Here is a 17,128-nt window from a genome sequence, read left to right on the forward strand (position 1 = left end):
CTGCAACAAAACTACTAATAACAACACCGGAGACAACTCAACCAGAGCAGGCAGTTTCTCCCGCACAAACTGCTGCACCTGAACAACCATCTCAGGAGACCGGCACACCGGAGCAGGCAACTACTCCAGAACAAACCAGTGCCCCTGAAAAACCAACAAACCCACGGGAGACTACTGAACCGCAGCCGCCAGCGATTCCAGCACAAGCGTCTGCACAAGAACAACTAACATCGCCGAAGCCCACCCAACCAGAGCAGCCAGCTACCCCAGCAGAAACTCGTGTAACGAAACAATTAATAACATCACCAAAGACAATTCAACCAGAGCAGCCAGTTACTCCAGCACACACGGCTGCATCTGAACAACCAACATCGCAGGAGACACGAGAACCAGAGCAACCAGCTATTCCAGCGCAAACCTCTCCACGTATACAGCCCAGATTATCCCAGGAGACCACCGAACCGGAGCAGTCAGCTACTCCAGCACAAACCGCTGCACCTGAACAACCAACGAGCACACGAGAGACCACCAAACTGGAGCGGCCGGCTACTCCAGCGCAAACATCTGCTCCAGAACAACTAACATCACTGAAGCCCACCCAAACAGAGCAGCCATATACCCCAGCAGAAACCTCTGCAACAGAACAACTGATAGCATCACCAAAGACAATTCAACCAGAGCAGCCAGTTACTCCAGCACACACGGCTGCATCTGAACAACCAACATCGCAGGAGACACAAGAACCAGAGCAACCAGCTATTCCGGCGCAAACATCTGCACGTATACAGCCCAGATTATCCCAGGAGACCACCGAACCGGAGCAGTCAGCTACTCCAGCACAAACCGCTGCACCTGAACAACCAACGAGCACGCGAGAGACCATCGAACCGGAGCAGCCAGCTACTGCAGCACAAACATTTACACCAGAACAACTAACATCACTGAAGCCCACCCAAACAGAGGAGCCATATACCCCAGCAGAAACCTCTGCAACAGAACGACTGACAGCATCACTAAAGACAATTAAACCAGAGCAGCCAGTTACTCCAGCACACACGGCTGAATCTGAACAACCACCATCCCCGAAGACACAAGAACCAGAGCAACCCGCTACTTCAGTGCAAACCTCTGCACCTATACAACCCACATCATCCAAAAAGACAGCCGAACCGAAGCAGTCAGCTACCCTAGCACAAACCGCTGCACCTGAACAGCCAACGAACACACGAGAGACCATCGAATCGGAGCAGCCAGCTACTCCAGCACAAACATCTACACCAGAACAACAAACATCGTCGAAGCAGACCCAACCAGAGAAGTCAGCCACTCTACCAGAAAGCTCTGCAACAGAACAACTAGTAACATCCCCAAATACAATTGAACCCGAGCAGCCAGTTACTCCAGAACAGACGTCTGCATCTGAACAAGGACCATACCCGGAGACACAAGAACCAGAGCAACCAGCTGCTCCAGCGCAAACCGCTGCAGCTGAACAACGAACGATCCCACGGCAGACCACCAAACTGAAGCAGCCAGCTACTCCAGCACGAACATCTGCACCAGAACAACTGTCAACGTCCTTGAAGACAACTGAATCAGAGCAACCAGCAGTTCCTGCGCAAACATCGGCCTCTGAGCGACCTACAACGTCCAAGGAGACCGCCGAACCGGAGCAGTCAGCTGCACCAACACAAACCGCTGCACCTGAACAACCAACGAGCACACAGGAGACCACCAAACTGGAGCGGCCGGCTACTCCAGCACAAACATCTGCACCAGAACAACTAATATCACCGAAGTCCACACAATTAGAGCTTCCAGCTACTTCACTACAAACCTCTACACCCGAACAACTAATAACATCACTGAAGACAGCTGAACCAGAGCAACCTGTTACTCCAGCACACACGGCTGCATCTGAACAACCATCATCCGCAGAGACACAAGAACCAGAGAAAGCAGCTGCTCCGACACAAACCTCTGCAACTGAACAACTTATAACATCTACGAAGACCAATAAACCAAAGCAGCCAGCTACTCCCGTACAAACCGTTGCACCTGAACAACAAACCGCACAACAGGAGATGACTCAACCAGAGCAGCCATCCACACCAACACAAACACGTGCACAAGAACAAACAATATCAACGAAGCTTACCGAACTGGAGCAGCCAGCTACTCCAGCGCGACCTACTCCACCAGAACAACCATCAACACTGCCGAAGACCACTCAATCAGAGCAGCCAACTACTCCAGCACAAACCTCTGCGCCAGAACACCCATTGACACTGCAGAAGACCAGTGAATCAAATCAGCCATCTACTCCAGCACACACCTCTGCACCTGAGCGACCAATAACATTACCGAAGACAACTGAACCAGAGCAGCGAGTTACTTCAGAACATACTGCTGAATTTGAACAACTGACAACATCATCGGAGACTACTGAACAAAGGCAGCCAGCTACTCAAGCACGAGCCGCTGCACCTGAAAAACAAACAGCACATCAAGAGACAGCTGAACCAGAGCAGCCAGCTACTCCACATCAAACACCCGCACCAAAACAACTAACATCATCAAAGATCACCGAACCCGAGCCGCCAGCTACTCCAGCACAAACGTCTGCACCAGAAAAACCTTTAACACCGCAAAAGGCCACTGAATCAGAGCAGCCAGCTACTTCAACACAAACATTTGCACCTGAACAACAAACGAACTCACCGAAGACGACCGAACGAGGGCAACCAGCTAGTCCAGCTCAAACATCTGCGCCACAACTAACAACATCACCGAACACCAACCAACCGGAGCAGCCAGCTACTCTAGCACAAGCCTCTACAACAAAACAACTAATAACATCACCGAACAACACCGAAACAGAGCATCCAGCTATATCAGTGCAAACCATTGCACCTGAAAAACCAACAGCTCAGGCGACACCTGATTCAAAGCAGTCAGCCACTCAGGGGCCCAGCGCTGCATCTGGACAAAAAACAACACGAGATAAGACCACTGAACCAGAGCACCCGGCTACTCGAGCGCCAACATCTGCCTCAGAACAAATAACAACACCGAAGACAACCACCGTCTCAGAGCAGTCATCCACTCCAGCGCAAACCGCTGACCCTGTGGAAATAACATCAGAGGAGCAACTGGCCTTGTTATCGATAGTTGTCCCTTATCGGCCAACTTCCTCGGAGCCAACACCCGCTTCTCAGTACGGAAACGTTCCCACTGAACATATTTTAATTAAGAAAATTGTAAAGAACATAATTAGACCTCAGCGAATGCAAGATACTGAGCCCGCTCTGACTGATCCGCCGTATGTTGAACTTAAAACTAAAAAAGCTGGCAACCGTAGTGACACACAGGAGAATCAAACAGTCCGCGAAGTGATTGCTGACCCCGCTGTTGAAATTGTGGCCACGTCCGCCAGCGTACCTTCCGTGGAGCTGGAGACTGAACCAAGTGATCTATTTGAAGACGTCGTTAATTTAGATCCCAAGCCAGCAGGAGGAAGCTACTACGACGATGAAGTGTAACGTCATATTTCATCTTTCAAATTGTTTACCTTCATTACTTTGTAATTAAAATTATTTACACTCTTATTTTCGCCAATAAAAATGGCAGCTTTCAGTGTTTGACATATATATGACGCGGTGTTTATAGAACGACTTGTCATGGATTTTCTTTCACTCAGTTACCCCCCGGTACCCTCGTTCCGGTACCCTCGTTCCTGAAGGTACACGTTGAGTCACTCTAAAGCTAATTCTTTATATATTTTGCTATTTTTGGTTCGATAGTTTTTTTTGTTTATTTTTTTACATTCTAGAGTTTACTACAAATATTATGAGGTCTTGGAAGTGTGTTTTCAAGTTTTCACTATTCAACATTTTAAAGTTCAAAATTACAAATCGGGATCTTGAGAAAATGACCTGCACAGTCTTAGAAACTGGCATTTTTTTGTATTTGTTATTTCATCGGAACTTTTAATTAACTATGATATCTCGGTTTGATCTTTTCTATCTTGTCCGTGAGCACTGAGGCAAGTCTACACGAGCCTTAGTGCTCACATTAAGTCTCGTGTCATAAATGATGGTTGTGTTAATGATTATTAAGTGAGTGTTGAATATTAAGTGAAGGTAATGGATGGAAATGAGTGAGTGGGCAGAAAAATATGAATGAATAAAAAATAATTCGTAATAATGATATCACTGATAGTAATAATAGCTATCGTGATTTTCTTCTGTATCCAAGATGCAATTTAATTCAAGTGGACCACTGTAACTTAAGGTTTCGAAAATTCGTCACAAGGAACGCTACTCACATACGAATATATTTTGCTAAACTGGTTACATTACATGATATAAGATAAATCTGGGTTGAGCGCAACCCAGATTTATGAGTGCGAAAATCATGGGTACAGAAACTAATATATAAGCTCAGCGTCTGAAATGTATGAAACTTTTTTCTCCCTAGAACTTAGATTTCTCTAATTCTTTTATTATCAAATTAAGTAATTAAAGCTTTGCGATGGAGCTTATGCTTTCTTTTGTTTTTAATACAGTCGACATTTTTAGGCAATTGCAGAGTTTGAAGCACACTATATATAGCTATATCCATTATCTCAATGCATTTCTAATTTAAGAGCGCTGGTAATCCTATTGCATATCATGATAATCTGATGTTTTATATTTTAGGTTATACTTTTCGCTAACCTCTAAAATTAAAAGGTATTGTTTATGCCGCAAATAATCACTTCGAACATGATTATCTCTGGCAATAGGAACGAGCAAATAATAGCCGCATATGGTATTTCTGTGCTAAGATAAACGCACCTAATATAAAGCTAGCTAGTCACCATAACAATTGTGAAACCTTCTGGTCTCATAATTGTTATGAAATTGTTAATAGTTAATCGTTACGCGACAGGTTTTCTTCTGGAAGGCCTTTCGCTTTCTGATATCTTGTTTTCTAACAATTCAATATATAATACAAAGACAATCAAAACGCAATGTATAAATGATATACCCCATTTAGTTTTGAATGAAAAATTGAAAAATAGTGTATGTTATAACATGCGCAAACGCCACCCTCTCATTATTTTTTGGTTTCGTTTTTTACTACCTCTAGTCTGGCGCAGGCTCCGCTGAAGAATGCATTGTACCGGATCTTGAACGAGTTGCAGAATGTCCTATCTACGCAGCTGCAGGATCCGGCAATAAATGCGCTGCTGAACCGGTTGAAGAACCTGCTGACGAAGCCGTTACTGCGCCCAGAAATAAAATTTACACTGGACCGCTTGTTGAAGTTAGTGCCGGATGACTTGAAGAAACGAGTGCAGGAGAGACTGACAAACTTGCTGCAAAGCTCGACGTTGAATAAAAATTCAGGTGTTACGAACCGACCATCTAACCAAAATCAGAACGGATGGAAGGACAATATCTTGAACCGCGTGATCGATGAAGTTTCCAACTCTCTATCAAACCAGCTGAAAAAACATGCCTTAAACCCCAATCAGACTCGACAGTCGCACTGGCGTCCGGACAGGCTTAACAGGGCGAAGAACCGCATAGAGAATTGGCTGCAAGCAATGTTACAAAACTGGCACATGAACTGGCAGAAAGACCAACAACATGGTCGTCAAAACTGGCAGTGGGACCGCCAGGGGAGCCATCAACAAGAACGGCAAAACGGACGGCCAAATACTCAACAAAGAAACTGGCAAGATAATAGGTCACGAGGCCGGCAATCACACCAGCAACAAGAGAGGCAAAACAATTGGCAAGATAACAATCCACAAAACCTGCGAGAACACCGGCAAGAAAACCTACGAGACAGGCAAGATGAATGGAAGCGAAATCAGCAACACAACCACCAAGATAATCGACTCCATGAAAGCCATCAAAACCGGCAGCAACAAAGACAACAAGCACGGCAGGAGAACTGGTCACGCGAACGGCAACAAACCCATCAACGAGATGAGCAACAACCCCGGAAACAAAACCGGCAACAGAACCGACATACAAATCGGCAAGTACCTCATCAGAACACGCAAGATCGCAAACAGGAGAGACAATATGAGGAGCACCTAAACAGGCAACATGACTTTTCTCGACACAGTCAATATGATCGGCAAGAAGTCCGCTCACGGTACCCGCAACAAAGGCATCTACGAAACCTGGAGCTCAAGCGGCTGCAAAACCGGCAAAGGAGCTGGCAAGAACACAAGAATAAACACCAGGAACATGATTGGCAAGATGGGCAACACAACCAGCAACAGAACAGGCAAGAGCACAATCAACTAAATCAGCAACAAAAGAAACATCACAATCAACGGCAATATCCGTCACAAAACCAGGAATGGCATCGTAAGCGAGGCCATGAGCCAGATTGGCAGTTGAGCTGGCCAGAGAGGCGGCTGCTGAACCAAGCTCATGACTTGGAGCACAGCAGAGCGGTTAAAAAGTCTTCGATTCCTGTTGCGAAACGCAGATCGAACTACCTTATTAATCCTTAGATAAAACGTATTAAAAATTGATTTTGACAGATTCTGGAGGTTACAAAAGCAAACTCAAGTCACATAAAGTTTCATATAGGTGAGAGCTGACATCAAGTTTAAAAAACCTTTGTAGTGCCGTGTACGGTGGATGCAGATTCTCCAAAATGAGACTTTCACGGCTGGCGTTGGGTACTTATAGTGTTTATAAAACCAGACAGAATTGATTAGGACTGAGCATAGTTAGAGAACAAAAGACTAATAACAAGAAAAGAGAGAGAATAAGCGCATAACCAAATTTCTTGAGGAAACTTAACTTTAAATCCTTACTCAATAGACCGATGGGAAGCTTTAGAGTTATTTAATAAGTGTGCTCTCTGTGATAATACTTCCAAAATAAATTATTTTTGTGTTTTAGTTGTGGTGTTTAGTAATGATATATATTGCACAAGCAACCCAGCTCATGTCTCTCTTCATGGCGAATGTGTTGACAGTAAGCGATTCCTTGATTGTAATCTAGAATCACTGTCTGTAAATCTCATAGCTCAGTGCAACCAGTAAAAATCTTGCTCATAATAACGTATAAGTCGATTATAAATTAAATCGATTATTGTGTATTCTTTTGAACTGACTTGTGGACTATTTTGCCTCATCCGCGTTGCGCAATGGGATTGTCAAAAACCCCACTGTAAGATCTTAACTTTTACGTACATAAGGTTTGAAACACACGTTCGGAAATGTGAAAGGAAATCTCAAGAATGCGAAATATGCGTTACTTATTCAGCACTGTTTCCAAAACGCGAGAGAGTTGACTGCACAAAAAATATCTATTATATCTTCGTTCACAGCATATGTGCGACTTCTAAATAAAAAATATTCCCGCAGAATGCGTATTGTTTATGGAACGATGCTATCGTTCTGCTCCAAACTTCCGTGATTATCGGTTGTTTTTTCACACATGCCTTCGAGTTTCAAACCCCGTTTCACATGGTGTCATTCTACTACCGGTATTTTGTGTCGCACGGCAAAATTCCCGTGGATATGACACGCTCTCCAAGTGTCGTTCACGATTTGTTTTTCCGCACTAGAAGCAACGTTGACACCAAAAAATTGCGAGCATTAGCGCAACATTTTAAACTGTCTAAACCCGTTACAAGTAACGCGTCTCTTGAAGTTTGCAATTTCAAAAGAACACTATAATTTATTATTCATCTTATTCGAGTCAAACGAGGAAAAAAATCAAATTGAGATAATGTCGCAAACCTCATGAAGTAGAGTTCATAATCTAACCACTCAGACGTGCACGAACTCATTAAACGTAATCGCAATAATGGTAATCGATTACAACTGAGAGTAATTGTGTAATTACTTTATTAAATTTGTTAGAAAGTGATCGCAAAAATAGTTGATTAATTTGGGAAGTACTTAAATTACTTGTAACCCTTGCTATTTTCCCCTTCTTTTCTTAATGGCGCGATTCGTTTGTACAAGTTTTCTACCATGCAATCCCCAAACCAAGTGTCCGCCGATAAGAAGATGATTTACCGAAATTGGTGGAGTAAGAATATAAGCAGTTCATTATCGGGTGATTATAATCCAACAGTGGACGTTACGAAAGACAATCCCTTTCAAATCTGAAGAAAACATTTTTGTTTTGAACATGTGAAAAGATCGAAAGAAACGGTAACTTTTTCCGAGTAACCACCCATAACTTTTCTTCTCGAGTAATAAAATAATCGATTTTATTGCTTTTTAACCGAGGGCAATTGCAATTGTAATCGATTACTTTTTTTTTAATAGCGTTGTGGGTCGGTCGCCGATACTGCCCAATCCCGACGAGTACCGTTCGCCCCCAAGAAAACCACACGGGCCAATTTCTAGCATCAGGTAATATTTAATGGTTCTTAGGTGATTCCTTGTCCGCTCGCGGCCCGGGTAGTGGGGAAATTAGTAACTGTGGTTCCTCCACCTCTCGTCATGCTTGGTTCTACGAGCGAGGTCGTCCGTGCGTGGCCTCTGCTCCGCTGCTCCGCTTGGTACGTGTTCCGCCAATCGTGCTCGATCACTGAATGACTGATCGGTCTGTCTCGCCCGCCCGCGCTCGCGCTGTTCCTATGCTCGAGCCCCCTCCTTCCGCGCCCGCGTCTTCTTCATCCTCCCCACTCCCACTCCTCAAGCCTGTAAACCCGGGGGGTTAGGAGCGTCCGGAGTAATAGGGCTGTTGTTAAAACGCTCTTCAAGCTCGTTGATCTCCGCGTCGCTGATGGTGGTGGACGCCGATGGGGCCGCAGTTGTTGCACGGGGGGCCGGCACCGGTGTGACCGGTGTGCGTTTAGTGTAGGGGCTGAGCACCGGGTCTCCGTCGACGGCTCCGTCGACAAGCAGTTGGTCGGGGTCAGGACTGCCGCTTCCTGTGACTTCGTCAATGCCGAGAGCCGCTAAAGACAGAAGGTCTGGCCGATCCCGGCGAAGCAGCTGTATTTGCCGCCGCGACGCAGGCGTGGTGGCCCATGCTCTTCAAGAGGTTGATATGTCTGCGGCTGGCCTCATGGGTGTCCTGGTGGATGACCGGGACCTGGCACAGCCAGCAGGCTTCTGGATGGTAGAAGCGGGGCAGCGTATGCCCCTGGAAGGGCCGCGGGACATAGATGGCCAGTTGAGACAAGTTCGGTCGGGGCTGGTTCCGCCAGTTCACCCCGGCACAGAGTGGACAGCTCTAGGACCTCTTGGGCTGTCCAGATGACTACTACAGTTTAGCGAGAGGGCTTGCGTCGAACTGGTTTCCTAGGCGAAGACAGGACCACTCTGCTTCTTGGGGTCGAGTCTCGTGTGCCCCCCTGGTCCCTCGGACTACCCCTTCGCCGCCCTGCCTCTGTTGACGTGGTCGAGGTCGGCATTGTTCATCCCGCCTCTGCCAACCAGGTTGACCACCCTGACGGTTGGTCCCGTTGGTTCCTAGCTGAAGGCGTTGGTCATCCCTTGAGTTGGGTAAACTGGCCCTCTACTGGGAATGCTGAGCAGCCTATGAGTTTGTCCGGCTGCCACCGCCGGTGTCCAAGGAGGTTGATGGTCGCCCTTCCGGATGGCGCCTCGCATTCTGGTTCCTCTGGGGGGAAAGAGGCATTCATGGGCAGAACAAGCTGCATTAACATCTAAAAAATATCAGATCAAATTCTGCGCCCCAGATTATAACGCCGTGCAGAGCCCCAGCTACCACGCTCAGATCCCGTTGCTTGTCGCGCGCGTGGACCACCCGTATAAGAGAATTCCCCGTTTTGTGCGGTACGTTCTCGTTCATCGTCATCGTAATCACGAAGATTGTATATAGAGGCTTGTAGCGACAGCAACGTCTTCCCCGCAACACGCTCTCCCGAGCCGCGGAGGAGGCTGGCACGCACCGGGGATACCCGACACCAGCTCGGGGGGGCCCGATGGGCGCCAGGCGGCCAGGCCTCCGTCAGGGTAGACGAAACAACTCAAGTCGCCCCCACGGCAAGAGGGGCGAGAGGAGAAGAGGGCAGATACTTCACGAACAGCGCCCGGTTAGGACGCATAAGCATCCCTCGGAGTTTAAATATCGTTATTCGTGTGTAATCTTTCAGAAAATAAAACCTGTTCAGTAGAACATTATTCGTATCTACATTACTTTTCCGGTCTGTGATATGGACCGGGACAGACTCTTCGTTCGTATTTTTCCAAGCGAGTCTATAGGTAAGATGTGACACTCGTGCCTTTACCGCGTAAATCCCTTCCCACTTTGAAGCAAGTGAGTCTGCGCACCCCCACGCTGCGTTGCTCAAAGAATAGGTTATCATCAAAAAACTAGGTCCCCCATCTTGTATTCCAGGGGGTGATAATTCTTATCGTACTGGGCCGCCTGTTCGATCCTTGCGGCATCAAGATTCTCTCGTGGTGCAACGCATTCAACTAACAAACTTTCAACTCCGCCGTGTACTTAGAGGGTGGGCGCTCTGTTGGACTTTGGTTATTTTGTAGCCCGTTTTCCAGCGGAGACGTCACTTCCTTACTCAAGTTAAGAAGCGCAGCCGTTACCCAATCGATTTGTTCATGGTCGTCCGGATTACAAACCCTATCTCGACAATCCGAGGTTACCGTGCATGAAAAAGATCCAACAAACACATCATTTAACAAAAAAGAAGTGTGTTTTTTTTTTTTTTTGTTAAATGATGTGTTTGTTGGATCTTTTTCATGCACGGTAACCTCGGATTGTCCTGTATTTAGAACTTATGATTTTTTGCCCATGTTTCCTGTTATTGTAAACTGTGAAGGTGTATGTAATATTATTGAAAACCTTAAAACCAATACGACCGCAGGCATTGATATTATTAATGCTAAGTTTTTGAAAAACACTAATACGTACTCATGCGTTATCTTATCTAAATTATTTTTGCAATCACTCGAACAAGGAGAATTGCCAAAAGATTGGAAGGTGGAGAAGGTGATCCCTCTCCACAAAGGCGGCGATAAGCATAACCCTTTACACTTTTGTCCCATTTCTTTAACAAGCATTCCTTGTAAAATCCTTGAGCACATCATTTACACTAACATTTTCAATTTTCTAGATTCAAATTCGTTTTTTAACTCAGCGCAACATGGATTTCGAAGGTTTTATTCATGACAAACTCAACTCCTAACCTTTACTCATGACCTTCACGTAACACTTGACCGGGGTTCCAGGACTGACTGCATATTTCTTGATTTCTCAAAAGCTTTCGACAAGGCTCCTCACGCGCTGCTTCTTCATAAACTCCGTAAACTTAACATAGATCTAAATATAATCGCTTGGATAGAATCGTTTCTATCAGACCGTAACCAATTTGTTCACGCTAACGGAACTAATTCTTCAACTTCACCTGTCAAGTCCGGTGTCCCACAAGGTTCCGTATTAGGTCCACTTCTATTTCTTATATATATTAACGATCTCCCCACGCATGTATCTTCTTCTATTAGCCTATTCGCTGATGACTGTGTAATTTATAGGGAAATCATTAACGACTTTGACATATCTGCTCTTCAGACCGATATTAACAACGTCACCCGCTGGTGCGATAATTGGCTTATGGAACTTAACACCTTTAAATGTAAATCTATGAGAGTGTCCCGTCAAAATAACACTTGTCCCTCCTACTGTATTAATAACTCCACCTTGCTTTCTGTGTCAACCTATAAATATCTCGGTGTTCATATAACTAACGATTTCTCTTGGAACATCCATGTCGACTATATCACTAACAACGCTAATCGCTTATTAGGCTATCTCAGAAGATACTTTTCCCTTGCCCCTGTTTCACTTAAACTTCTCCTATATAAAACTTTAGTTCGCACCAAACTTGAGTATGCAAGCTCTATCTGGAACCATGGCGTATCCCTAGCATCATCCATTGAATCCATTCAAAATCGCTCCGCATGTTTTATACTTTCTAACTATCATCGTACAGCCAGCGTCACCTCCATGAAAGCGTCTCTACATTTGCCCAACCTCTCCTTTCGTAGAAAAATAGCTTGCCTCTGCTTATTTCACAAAATTTATCACTCTAACCCAGCACTTCGAGCCTCATTAATTTCAGAACCATCATACATATCGCCGCGCACCGATCATCCACTAAAAGTAGGAATCCCCTACTGCATCACTTCCACCTTTTATGCCTCCTTCCTACCTCTGACTTCCGTCGACTGGAACCGCCTTCCCGCGTCCGTAGTCTCACTTACTGACGCTGCTGATTTTAAAACCGCCATAACTGATGTTCTTAACAATGTTTCATAGCGATTCTGTACCTTCTGTTTTGTTTGTTTTTTGCGTTTTGTTTTTATTGTTCACCTTATATTGATGTATATATTTCCACTCCTCTCTGTAATGCCTTCGGGCCCTGAGAGTATAATAAATGAAATGAAGTGAAATGGGTTCGTCCCAGTCTCTGTGGCTCTCTGTTACCGCAATCACATGCACTTCAAGTTTCCGTTCACTCTCTCAGCGATATTAGCCTGAGACTGGTATAATGTCGTACTTTTGTGCTTTATGTTCAGCACCAAGCAGGAGTCAGTGCACACACTGCTAGCAAAACAACTAACATTATCGCTAATGAGACATGTGGATGTGCCAAAACACATGAAAATGTGTAACACGTCCCAGATGCGCTCCGAAACCAACTTCCTCAGTGGGTGTAACTCCACCTATTTTGAGAAATGATCGGTTGTCCCTAATAAATACTGGTTCCCACGAAGACTCCTTGGTAGTGTGCCGATGATGTCACAGGCGACCATATCCAAAAGGAGGGGCTCACCACAGGCTGCTTAAGACCCGGGGGCTTTTTCCCGTCTCGGCTTCGCTTTCTGGCAGGCTGGGTACCTACGGGCGTATCTGAGTGTGCCCTGCCTCATCCCAGGCCAGGCCGCGACGCGACCTAACTTTTAAAAAGTCTTGCTGCCGCTGCCGTGACCAGCCAAAGCCAAATCGTCGAAGTATCCGTAATCACGGATACTTCAGTAATCACAACCCTGAACGGAGAGTAGTTCCTCTCCTCCTCGTCAATTGTTGCGATGTAGTGGAGCAATTAGCCGTTTTGGTCCATCAGGTATGAATCAGTATATTCATTAAGTCGACCATCAGCGTCCCCGGTGTTGCGTGCCATTTCCGTAACTTTCCCCAACACCCGCTGACAAAACCCATCTCCTTTTTGGGCCTCGACAAGCTCTTCTTTGCTTACCACCTCCCGTCAAGCTACAATCCGTTGTTCTCTCGGGCGGCCTCCTATTACCGCCACGGGCTCCTGTTGCTGCTTTCCCTCCCAGCTGCCTTGCGTATGAGTGGCTGTGCGGAAAACGCGTCTCTCGCTATCCCTTGCGTGCGTCTCCTCCTGCCTACCACTATCACAGGGCGACCGAGAAAGTGCTTCTGCAACCTTGTTGGTCGAGCCCTTTCAGCTCTCAGAAGTATAGGAGTATCGCTGCAGGGTGAGTGCTCACCAAGCTAAACTCCCCGCCGGCTCTTTGAACCTCTGAATCCAGGTTAGAGCGGCGTTGTCTGTCAGAATGACAAAAGTGATCCCGTCTAAATACTGGTCGGACTCCTTCAGAGCGAACATGACGGTTGGCCCTTCTTTTTCCAACACGCTGTCATTGCGTTCTGGCGGTGTAAGGATTCGGCTGGCGAATTTCACTGGGCGTAGCTGTCCGTCATGTTCGTGAAACAACACCGTATCGACACCGTTGTCGCTCGCGTCTGTCTCTACGAGAGGACTGTTAAGGTCTGGCAGGCACAGGCCATCTGTGGCTGCTATCGCCTTCGTGAGCGAAGATAAATCTACTTCTTATTCTCGGCCCCAGGACCACCTCAAGCCTTTGTGGAGCAGCAGCTTTAGTTGCCGCGCTAGTCCGGCGCACCCTGGAATGAGCTGCCGATAAAAACCGACCATTCAAAGGAACTTTTGAAAGATCTTCGCGTCGTGCAGCGGTGGATAATCAAAGATGGCCCTATCTGGCAAGCTTCTCCTCGCCAGATAGGCGTTTGCGTAACCGCTTCGCGCTCATAACAGCTAAGAATCAAATGTTGTTCTTGCACCAATTTGTTTTTTCAGGCGCTGTATTTAGCGAGAGCCGTCTTGTAGAATGACCGCACGATCCTTTCGATTGGAATAATCCACCGTCAGTATAGCAACGTGTGATTTTGGCGCTGTGATGCATATCAAGGCGTATTTTACTCCAGTGTTCGGGTTCTTCGTAATTATGTTCAAGGTCCTACAGACTGCTAAGGAGGAGTTGTGGGGAGCGCTGAGCAGGCAGTGGGTGCCGATGGATAGGACCCCACTCTTTCCACAGACATAGCTCTCTGGAACTAAAATAAGCGCTCAGGAACATGCCAAAACGCCCGAAGTCATTTTTATACAAATAAAAAAAAAACGGACAGTTTATAGGCATTTATTTGCGCAATCCTTCCGACATACTGTAGGAAACAAACCACCACGTTCCCTTTTCCACAAGAAAGAAATGAAACCGATAGGCGGTATTTAAAATTGAAAATAAATAAAAACAATATAAATTTATGCATGTTCCCTAGTGACACAAAACAAAGCACCAACGACTCCGAGGTGGCTAGGAGGGTAAGGTGACCCTCTCTCAGTTGTTTGTTACGCGTTATATCTGCGGGAGAAAAAAATAAACGTAAGAATTTTTTTATTGATACCATACTTACTGATATTAATCGTCTGATTCGCCGTTCTAGTGTTTTTGTTCTTGTCGCGCCAGACGCTGTCTGTCATCCTCAAACGGTGGTCTACCCGACTCCTCTTCTTAAGCTGTCGGCCAAGGATAGACTGGTCATTCACAAGGACACACTGCGGCGCACCACATGAGTTCTTATTCCTCCGTGTGGTTCCAACTTCCAACCTCCTTGGCGGTCTTACCCGCATAGAAGAAGTTTCGCTCCGAAGAGTTCGTGTGAATGTAGCTATCACAACGGCTCTCCGCGCCAGTTGGAGTCATACCATGACATCCACCTGCTGTCTCTTTTGTACCACCCCAGTCCGGGAGGCGGATCTCGAGCACCTCCTATGGACGTGACCGGTCCTTCAAGCGACCCGTCGGCGCCATCTTAGCCGGGTGGGCCTCCATCTTATCCGGCCGCCAGACTTTTAACGATAGACATATGACCCGCATCACCATTCCCTTCTGGACTTATTCCAGGAAATGGGAATGCACTATTACATTTGAATCTACGCCGCATGGCAGTACGACGTACTTAAAATAAATATAATATTTTTTTTTTTATATATCTTGCAACAAGGGTTTACAGGCATATGCTGCATCAGCCTGGATTGGTAGCTTCGGGTAGAGGTATGAAATTTTCGAAATATTATACTGCGTTTCATACTTAGTGTGCAACGCTGTCAAAGCTACTGGCACGAGCGCGTGGCTTCATCTATATGGTTTTGTTTGCGCGAGAACGCGCGCAAATGTTTAACGAGATCAAGCCCCATGCTCGCGCCACTAGCTTTGACAGCGTTGCACACTAAGTATGAAAGAGAGTATAGGCATGAGCAAAATAGAAAGTTGTAAACATTAGCGCATTGAAGCATTTCGTTTTTATTCTGATAGCCTTATTCAGGGGTTTCAAAAACGCGACTCGCGGACCGCATACGGCCCGCGACTCGCTGGGACGCGGCCCGCAACCAACCGGCTGCGAATCTTTGCCCTCAGGTCTCTAGCGCATGCGCCATAATAATCTCATGTCACCACTGCATACCTGCTCGAAACGTAACTCTGTTCTTATAACATATTGGCATAGTTTATACCATTCCGCTTTAATTTGTCCTGTGTCTCGTCTTAATATTCACTTCCCAGCTTTTGTCACCTCGGCTGCGCGAACACTCGATCAGCAGGAGCAACTGGCAAAGATAAAGCTATAAGCTATGACTTCCCGCCTTCAGAAAATATCACCATTAAAATGCAAATATTTTATCAGACTGCTGCAATACAAATCGTCATGAAAGCGACAACTCTCGTATAAAGATATTTTCTTCGAGCCATGTAAAGTTAAATTAGACCCCGAGTGAATTGAGCAAAGAGAACTGCCCAGTGTGCTTGACCTCTTCTATATAAAAAAATACCAACACGGTGACGAGGCGGTGCCATTTTACTTTTTGTTATCACGTCTCGTAAGGACCTAGACTAGTCCTATACTTCGTTTCAACTAGGGTCCAGACACAGCCAACGCTACGAGGTAATTGGACCAACCAGTAAGCTCCAAAGGTGCAAGTCGTTAGGCCTTTTCTGTTTACGATTGGTTAAGCAATAATGGAACACGTACAGAAACATGACGAATAACATGATGGTGCACTTTTTATGCTGTCTAATTGGCCCCATGAGCTCTAAAGCATCGGCTGCGTCTAGACTTATGGTGGAACTCAGTATTGAAACAAATCAAACCTACAGGTGTAACAAGCTGAGAGAAAAAGGTCTCTTCTCCAAACAAATCGCCCATTATTACTACTTACACTGGCCCTCAACCTTTCAGGTTGGAATATCTTCCCCCGCACTCAAATGAGTTTGAAACCCCTGCGCTACGTTATCGCTTCAGCCAAATAAAAATATTTTCTACAATTCCATGCATCGATGTTGTATCACCAGTGCAAAATATCTGTGGAATGGTTATTTTTGGTTTCACAACCCCAGCACCTCTGCACCCTCAAATTACTACAAAAAAATAGTTGTTTGGGCGGCTATACTTAGGCGTCTATATCTATTTGCCGCCGTACAAACAGATCCAAAGCGCATCACAAATATGATAATAGCCCCCGGAGAAGAAGACGAAGAAAAAATGCAAATCTCAAAACATAAATAATAGATTGGTATGTGACTGAAAAAATTTGTCTGGTCCTGGTACCGAACCAGGGACCTCTCCATTTCCAGTGGAACGCGCCACCGGAAATGGAGAGGTCCCTGGTTTGATACCAAGAACAGGCGCATTTTTTTCCGTCGCGCACCAGTCACCTAGCTGTGTTGGGAGTTTTGTGTTTTTCCTCTGTCCCCATTGTTCCCCTCTTCCAGGGATTATTATTGTTATTTTCGTCCAGCTCACTTGTAGCTTTCCATTATCATCATAATTTCGTTAGA

The 17,128-nt window shown here is 45.9% G+C and overlaps 1 protein-coding gene and 1 pseudogene across 1 annotated transcript; both read left to right on the forward strand.

Moving 5' to 3' along the window:
- Positions 1 to 5,636: 5,636 nt before the first annotated feature.
- On the forward strand, positions 5,637 to 6,095 carry LOC121836123. Its single transcript, XM_042290879.1, has one exon. The coding sequence runs from the start codon at positions 5,637 to 5,639 to the stop codon at positions 6,093 to 6,095; it is 459 nt and encodes a 152-aa protein (XP_042146813.1).
- Positions 6,096 to 6,104: 9 nt separating this feature from the next.
- LOC121832933 overlaps positions 6,105 to 17,128 on the forward strand; it is a 35,725-nt pseudogene continuing 24,701 nt past the window's right edge.

Source organism: Ixodes scapularis, unplaced genomic scaffold (genome assembly GCF_016920785.2).
Source record: "Ixodes scapularis isolate PalLabHiFi unplaced genomic scaffold, ASM1692078v2 PGA_scaffold0__279_contigs__length_252992795, whole genome shotgun sequence".
Classification (NCBI taxonomy): domain Eukaryota; kingdom Metazoa; phylum Arthropoda; class Arachnida; order Ixodida; family Ixodidae; genus Ixodes; species Ixodes scapularis.